The sequence below is a fragment of the Spermophilus citellus genome (genome assembly GCF_964194105.1).
Source record: "Spermophilus citellus genome assembly, chromosome: 5".
NCBI classification, from domain to species: Eukaryota; Metazoa; Chordata; class Mammalia; order Rodentia; family Sciuridae; genus Spermophilus; species Spermophilus citellus.
Window position 1 is genome coordinate 53,528,567 of NC_138186.1, and position 8,337 is coordinate 53,536,903.

At 44.2% G+C, this 8,337-nt stretch overlaps 1 protein-coding gene across 2 annotated transcripts in view; it reads left to right on the plus strand.

The window, feature by feature from the left end:
* TBC1D22B (TBC1 domain family member 22B) overlaps window positions 1–7,177 on the plus strand; it is a 73,558-nt gene extending 66,381 nt beyond the window's left edge. Inside the window, exon 13 of one of the 2 annotated variants that reach the window (XM_081293641.1) lies at window positions 4,654–7,177. In XM_081293641.1, coding sequence (XP_081149767.1) covers window positions 4,654–4,782 — 129 coding nt within the window. In that variant the 3' untranslated portion in view covers window positions 4,783–7,177. The remainder of the gene's footprint in view (window positions 1–4,653) is intronic. The other variant, XM_081293640.1, reaches the window with a different exon arrangement.
* The last annotated feature ends 1,160 nt before the right edge of the window (window positions 7,178–8,337 follow it).

Genomic DNA, 8,337 nt, shown 5'->3' on the forward strand with positions numbered 1-8,337 from the left:
TCTAGATGAGTCTGCCCAACTGAGAATAAAAGTAGACTCCCGAGGAGGAGGTTGTCAAAAAGAGATAATACCTTTTCCAGTTTGTGCGGGGATGGGGACATGTTAAGGAAAAGAAATAGGAAACAGGAGAGGAGCCCAAGGGGCCAAGGCCAAGGAATTCATGGGTATCATATTCCAAAGTCATCACCTAGATACACAGGAGGATCACAAGTTCAGGGGTGGCTTGGGCAATTTGGTGAGGCCCTGTCTCAAAATAAAATACAGTGGACTATAAAGCCCAGTGGTAGAGCATCCCTGGGTTCAATTCCCAATACTGTAAAAACAAAAAACCAAAAAAGGAAGAAAGAGAATGAGAGCAACCATGGAAGGGAGAGTATAGACATATAGAAAAGTGTGTAGCCCGATTCTTTTCTCATGTCCTTCCTGTGGGTTCCCCACCATTTTGACTATAGGTTTGAGTTCTGTTCGAAGCCTTGGGGATCTAAGGGATCATCACAATTAATGAGGTCTGTCTGTTTCAATGTGTATATTGGTGATCTATGGAAAAGGGTGTGCTCTTGGAGTACATTTTCTGGATGAATATTAGTACCTTTAAAAATTGTTTGTGCCTCTTGTTTTTGTTTTTTTGTTTGTTTGTTTGTTTTCAGAACACAGGTGTGCTCTAATACTGAGCTATATCCCCAGTCCCTTTTATTCTTAATACTTTGAGACAGGGCCTCACTAAGTTGCTAAGGGTGCTCACTTCCACCCCCATCAGTACTGGGGATTGAACACAGAGCCTTGCACATGTTAGGCAAGCATTCTACCTCTGAGCTATATCCCCAGCCCTGAGGCTGGATTTGAACTTGCCATCCTCCTGTCTTAGCCTCCAGAGTAACTGAAATTACAGACATTTGTGCCTTTTTTAAAAAATATATCTTTATTTTACATTTATGTGGTTCTGAGGATCGAACCCAGTGCCTCATGCATGCTAGGCGGGTGCTCTACCACTGAGCCACAACCCCAGCTGCCATTTGTGCCTTTTGACACAGTAATTTCATTTCTAGGAATTTAGCCTTTAAAAAAAATCCAAGAGATGGATTTATGTACAAATGTGTTTATTATAATTTTATCATAGTGAAAAACCAGAAATAATTAAATATGAAGATATAAATTATGCTACATTTTACATTATGGAAAATTCTCTGGCTATTGAAAATGTCTAAGGGAATTTTTTTATTTTTTATTTATTTATTTATTTTTTGTACCAGGGATTGAACCCAGGGATGCTTAACCACTGAGCTACATCCCTAGCCCTTTTTCTATATTTTTTTAAGAGACAGGGTCTCACTAAGTTGCTTAAGGCCTCATTAAGTTGCTGAGGCAGGCTTTGAACTCGCAATTCTGCCTCAGCCTCCCAAGCCACTGGGATTTTAGGCATACACCACTGCACCTGGCTGGGAGTTTTTAATAATAGAGGAAATGCTTATGATTAATGCCAAATAGATTCAAAATTATATATAGAAAATATTTACTATGTAAAATGCTCAGGAAAAGGATTAGAAAGAAGTATGCCAGAATGTTTAAAAATGCCTTTCTCTTGATCATGAAGTTATGAGTAATTTATTTTCTGCCTTTTTATTTTTGACTAAACAAAACTTACACTATATTACATGAAAAAAATGTTTTATCACACATGTAATATACAGACTTTATTTCAAAAGATACAGAAGTATAATTAGAGAAAAGTAAAAGACTTCACTCCCCAAAGGTAACTCTTAAGAGTTCACCACCCAAGTTGTTAAGTACACACACGTGTATGTACAGATATGTTGTGTTTTCTTTTATCTAAGTGAGATCCTACTATAAATATTTTTTGCAACTTTCTCTTTTATCCATTTAAAAATGTCTTAGATATCTTCCCATGTTAGTCCAGGTAGAACTACTTCATTTGTCATAAACACCTCCATTTCTCTTTCTCTAACTGTTGCCATAGTGACAGACACTTTTCTCATCATGTGAAGCAATGATGCAGTGTATACCTTTGACCATGAATGTAAATATTTCCCCAGGATGGAGTTGCTAGATCAAAGACCATGTACATTTCTTTTTCTTTTTTCTCCCTCCTTCCTTCCTTCCTTCCTTCCTTCCTTCCTTCCTTCCTGCCATGCAGGCAAGTACTTTTCTCCTGAGCTATAGCCCTAGCCCCCCCCACACACACATTTCACTGTGCTAGTGGTGGTTCTGGAGATTGAACCCAGGACCTCACTCGGGCAAGGCAAGTGTTCTACCACCAAGCAAAATTTCCGGGCCTTTTTCTATTTATTTTATTTTGAGAAATTTACTTTATCTTGAATCGCCCAGGCTGGCCTTGAATTTGTGATCTTCCTGTCTTGGCCTCCTAAGTAGCTGGGATGATAGGAAAGCACCATCATGCCAAGCTCAACTGTGGGCATTTCTAATTTGGCTAGATACAGCCTGTATTTGTTAAGGTGATATGAAATTATCTACTGTCTACTATAACTGATGACCCCAAATAATAGTGACTTAAAACAAGATAGCCATTTACTTTCCTAAACTAACATTCTAAGAGCAGTCCAGGAATGATGCCATGGTTCCAGAAAGGCAGGGACTCGGGGATCTTCTATTTATTGCCCTGCCATCTTCAACATGTGGCTTTTGTCCTATGGTATTAGATGACTATTTCCAGTTTTTCATTCATACCCATTTTTTTTTTTTTTAGTTGTAGATGGACACATTATCTTTGTTTTATTTATTTATTTTTGTATGTGGTGCTGAGGATCAAACCCCGGGCCTCACACATGTCAGCCAATTAGCTACAAGCCCAGCCCCCATATCCATTTTCTAGGCAGAGAAGAAGCTGAGGGCAGAAGCTAGAAGTTACATGCGGATCATTTCTGCTCCCATCCCAGAATTGGCCGAGACTTGATCATTTTGGCTGCGCATAGCAATGATGTGCCATGGGCAACCATATGCCCAGCTGAACTTCTGTCACTAAAACAAAAAACCTCGTGAAAAACATGTAAGATCTTGACACTAAAAACTGTGAAGCACTGGTGGAATATTCAGATCAGCCCACAGCAGGGTTTTTAGAAGTAAAAATAGTGTGTGGAGGGCCATGGGCATTCTCTGTTATCTGTTCTCATCGCTCATCTGTTGGCTTACTTGCTTCACTGATCTGTAGGTACTCGGTTTTTATTTTATTTTATTATTCATTCATTTATTTATTTATTTTTGAACCTGGGATTGAACCCAGGGGCACTTAACTGCTGAGTCACACCCCCAGCCCTTTTTATATTTTATTTTGAAATGAGGTCTTGATAAGTTGCTTAGGGCCTCACTAAATTGCTGAGACTGACTTCAAACTCGTGATCCTCCAGCTTCATCCTCCCAAGTCACTGGGATTACAAGTGTGCGCCACCGTGCTCTGTGGTGCTCCTTATTGATGTGGATATTGACCTTTTTATCTTTTATAGGTGGCATACATATTTTCTCCTAGTTTCTTATATTTTAAACTTGTTTTTAGTGTCTCTTGACATATCAAGAATCGTATGAATTGTATGTATTCAATCTTGTAAGTTTCTTATGGCTTCTGTATTTCGTGTCTTATGACTGTTACTTTTATAATTGGAAAAATAAGACTATCCAATTCAGAAAGAGAAAAATAATATGAAGCAGCAGCAACAAACAGCATGGGCAACTAAATTAGAGAGATAACCTAAAATCCCGTTCATTTTATTCTAATATCCTCTTTAATAGGCTGTTTCCGTGGAGCTCTTTGAGAAAACTGGACTTTGAAAGCTAAATAGGATTTAGCTAGATGGAGGAGAAGAGAAAGTGTTCCAGATGAGAGGAAGAGCAGAAACCAGGCCACGGAGGCACACACAAATGTGGCTGAAGCGGACCTGGCTGGGTGAGGGTGGGGTGGTGGACAGAAAGCTGGACAGGTAGGCTGAGGACAGCCTTAGAACAAGGGGACCTCGAGGACAGCAAGGAAACAGTGAGGTTAGGAGAAGGATGTCCAGATGCCATACTGAGAGTGGTCCAAGAGACATCCAGAGACATGGAGTGGTGGACGCCAAGAAATTAAGACCTGGGTGGTGGGGTGAGTTTTTTATAGCAGGAGTGCAACCCTCTCCCTAAAGACGAGAAAAAAAGTGGATTCCGTATCTAACAAAGGGGAAGTGGCTGAGCAAATTAGGGTGTAGCCTGGATGGTCCGCCAGCTTTGAGACTAACCATTTGTGAAGGCTGGATTGAAAAGCATGAAAATTATAGCTTAAGAAAGGTGATTAAAGTACATATAAAATTGTAATTATGATTACAACTATTTAAAGAAACACATAAGGAAGAAAGAAAAACTGAGACAGAATACCTCCAAAGCAGGAGAGCTATATTTGGATGATGAGTGATTATTTCTCTTAAAAGCTTTTTTGTTATTCTCCATTTATGGTTTTTAAAGAGGTGGGTGTTAGTGGATCAAAGAATCAGCAGAGGCTTTTCAAGGCTTCTTGGGGTGAGCTAGCGGCCAAGGCTGTGTGCAGTTTGGGAGGCTGAAGGCTGGCCCCATCTCAGCCCTGAGTCTTAAGAGGGGTCCTACTGGTTCTGTGGTCTACAGTGTGGAAAGCAATATAAGCCCTTTCTTGCCTTCCAGGGTCTCCTCATGCTGCTACAGAACCTACCTACGATACACTGGGGCAACGAAGAGATCGGGCTGCTTCTGGCCGAGGCGTATAGACTCAAGTACATGTTTGCTGACGCCCCCAATCACTACCGCCGATAGGTGCTGTCTCCCCCTGGGGACCCAGACTGCCCCCATCTCTGATGGCAATCTGATCACTGTGGCCACCGTGCGAGCCGTGGACCCCAGCCAGGAACCACTCCTGCTGTAAAAAGCTCACCCCACCACCCAGGTCTTAACTTCTTGGCATCCACCACTCCGCGTCTCTGGATGTCTCTTGGACCACTCTCAGTATTCCATGCCATGTGGATGGGCCCAGCTCTGGGAGAGGACAGAAAAGGAGGTACAGGGTTGTCTGCCCCCTTTTAAAAAAACTGGACAAAAGAAGGGGAGGCTCAGGGTCTCACTCACATTGTCCCTGCGTGGACCAACTTGGACTGGCTGGCTTTTGCCTCCAGGTCCCAAGTGATACCATCACTTTTTTTTTTCTCTCTCTCTCTCTTTAAACAGGAAGAAAACCCCACAGAATCTATTACATGCCTAAGGCATGGAAGTATTAGGCTTTGATACAGTTGCTTTTTGTGACATAGTTTGATTTGATCACAGGTCAAATATGCCTTATGTTTTCAGAAGACTCCAGGCCCCGCCCCCTCCCTGGTTTCCTAATCCTTCTCCTGCCCTAGTCTGAGCCAGTGAAGGGCAGCTGCTTGAGACAGTTCTCAATTGGAGGAGGCACTGATGCTTTTAACTCTGGGAAGAGGCCTACACCCAAGGGCTAGGAATTTTCTTTTACTTTTTCTCACCAGATCCCTGTGTCTGTGCGTGTGAGTGTGTGTGTGCACACCTGTCAGCATTTCGTTACATGTCTGAATTGCTGTGTCCAGACTAGCCCCATCAGAACCAGTTGGGAAGGGCCCCCCGTGACCAAGTGTACAAGCGTCCTTGAGAATGACCAGGCGGGAAGGGAGAAGGGGCTTTTTTACCTCTCCAAACCTTTGTTTCCATGACGACCCACTCCAAGATATTATGTGTAAATTGTGTTATTATGTATATGGGTGAAGATGTACAAATATGTGTCCTCTTTGTAGCAGATATGATTTTATATTTATAATGTGCATCAACACGTGAAAGCAATCTAGGTCACTAGCACAGATGAGCTTGCCAGGCTGGTGGCTTCAGCGCCTCCAGGTTAGTTTCAGGGCGCCCTCTCTGAAGGCAGTGGAGCAGGGTCGGCTAGGGCGGCGCAGCCCGCGTCAGTGTCTCAGTGTCTCAGTGTCTTTGCTCCCCTTTCTTCCCATCCTGGGCCTTTCTGGAACATCTGCCCTGCCCCTCCCCTCTTCCGTGGCAGAGCTTCCCACCCCCGCCCCCACCCTCACCCCCACCCCCACCCCTGGCAGCCTCCTCGAGAAGGGACTGCGAAGGCAGAAGCCCTTTCTCCGTGTTTTTGACCCTTGCCTTTCCCTGGACTCTGGGGAGGGCTTTCGTTTTCCCATGTTTAAGTCAGCGTTGGATTAAGGACAGAAGCTGTGACCAACTGGTCAGTGCCAAGGGAAGGAGTGTCCTGAGCATCCCTGGGTTTGGGGCTCTTCTCAGAGAGCAACATTAGGTGTCCCCTACTGTCACCATCACACCCACACAGCTCATGAGATGTGCGACCCATTTTTGACTTTTGGTGTTTGGCAGTGGAGAAGTGGAGCAGGGCGGCAAGCTGTCATCCCCTTGGGAAGCCAAGCAGTGTCCCCACGGGGGCCACCCCAGGTCTCTTTGCCAGCGAAGCCCTCCACACACCACCCACCCACACGTGTGCGAGGTTCTCGTGAGCTGTTTCTCAGGCGTTCTTCCTCCTCCTCTCCCCCTTTGGTGTGCCTCAGTAGCCTCCTTCACAGAGCAGGGGGGCCTCTGCCTCCCTCAACCAGACTAATTACAGAAAGACACTTGTGTTCCCAAGTGGTGGTTTTATTTTTTTAGTTTTTATGTTTGTATGGGAAATTGTGGATAAAGTGAACAAATTGTAAATAAATAGTGTATTTCCTCCTCCATCTGCTGCTTTTTCTCTGGTGGATTCATGTAACCTGGAGCCAAAGGTTCTCCTTTTGGTGGGTTTTTTTTGCTGATACTCATACATGTGGGGCAGGCCTTCTGGAGGGCAAGCAGGGGCCCAGCTGAAGAGCAGCAGGCATTCTCCCAGGTCGGCAGACACTGGGCACCTGCTCTGTGAAAGGGACTGTGGAAACTACAAAAATGAGTGACATGGTTCCTAAAGGTGACACGTGCCTCCCACGTGCTAAGCACCGGGGCCAGCGCTTTACATGGATTACTTCAGGTGTTGAAATGGAGTATATAAACTAGAGGAGGTTGGAAAATGGACTGGAACCTCCGCGCTGGATGAAAGCCTGGAGATAGCTACTCAGCACCTCCTGGTGCTCAGAGGAAAGCCCAGCCCTGGCCAGGAAGGCAGCCCCCGGGTCAGGGAAGTACACAGCTCCTCCTGGCTTCCTGTTGGGTGTTTTCCACCAAGACTGGCTCTCCATTTAGGGTCCTCAGTTAGGCCTTCTGTTACAGGCTGTGGGTCTTTGGCGACCTTACCATTTGTCATCTACAAAGAAAAGGTTGGCATTGTTTTCCCACCCAGAAGTCCTTCCTAGGATTCAGATGAGACTGTATCTTGGTTTCTGGTTAGACCTATAGAAGGATTCGACTTAGCTACATGAAACAGAAACAAGCAGTGGTTTACACAAGATGGGAATTTACTTCTCTCACATAAACGTCTAGAAGCGGGCCACCCAGGGCTGTTACGCTGATGAAGTCCTGGCAAGCTGAGCTCTGTTCCTAGGAGAGATCAATGTTTCAAGGTGATCGCTAGCACTCCAGCTGTTTGTGTTGTTTTTTGTTTTGCTTTTCTCCCCACAACTGGATATTGAAACCAGGGTCTCACACATGCCAGGCAAGCACTGTACCGCTGAGCTACATCCCCAGTCCTTTTTTAAAAAATTTATTTTGAGACAGAGTCTCACTAAGTCACCCAGTCTGACCTTGAGCTTGTGATCTTCCTGGCTTAGCATCACACAAGTAGGCTAAGGGATCCCAGACACGCACCAGCTCCACTTTCCAAGCCACAGAATGGATTAAAGAGGGGGAAAAAATAGAAGAAGGAGCCAGGTGCAGTAGTGTGTGCCTGTAATACCAGTTACTGGGGAGGGGGAGGCAGGAGGATAGCAAGTTTGAGTGCAGCCTGGCAACAGCCATACCCTGTATCAAATTTTAAAGAAAGAAGAAGAAGAAGGGCTGGAGGCAAAGTTCAGTGAAGAGCTGCTTGCTTAGCGTGCACAGGGCTCTGGGCTTGATCCCCAGCACTGCAGAAAACAACTTATGAAAATAAGTTGAAAATGGAGACAGACTTTTCCATAAGTACATGGAGGGAATTTAACTTTGAAATTCTAGTGACTGTTCACAATTAACTTTAGAATTTAACTTTTGTCATGAAAACATGGTCACTCTTTCTACTTGATATTATTTGTACTGAGGCCATTCATTGTACCTGAGGCTGAAAATAACCTGAACTAGGTTTTATTTTTAAAAATCTGCTTTTCATTTATGCAGAAAGTCAAGCATCTTCTAAAATATGTTTGATTCTGACTGAAAAATAGATGAAGACTT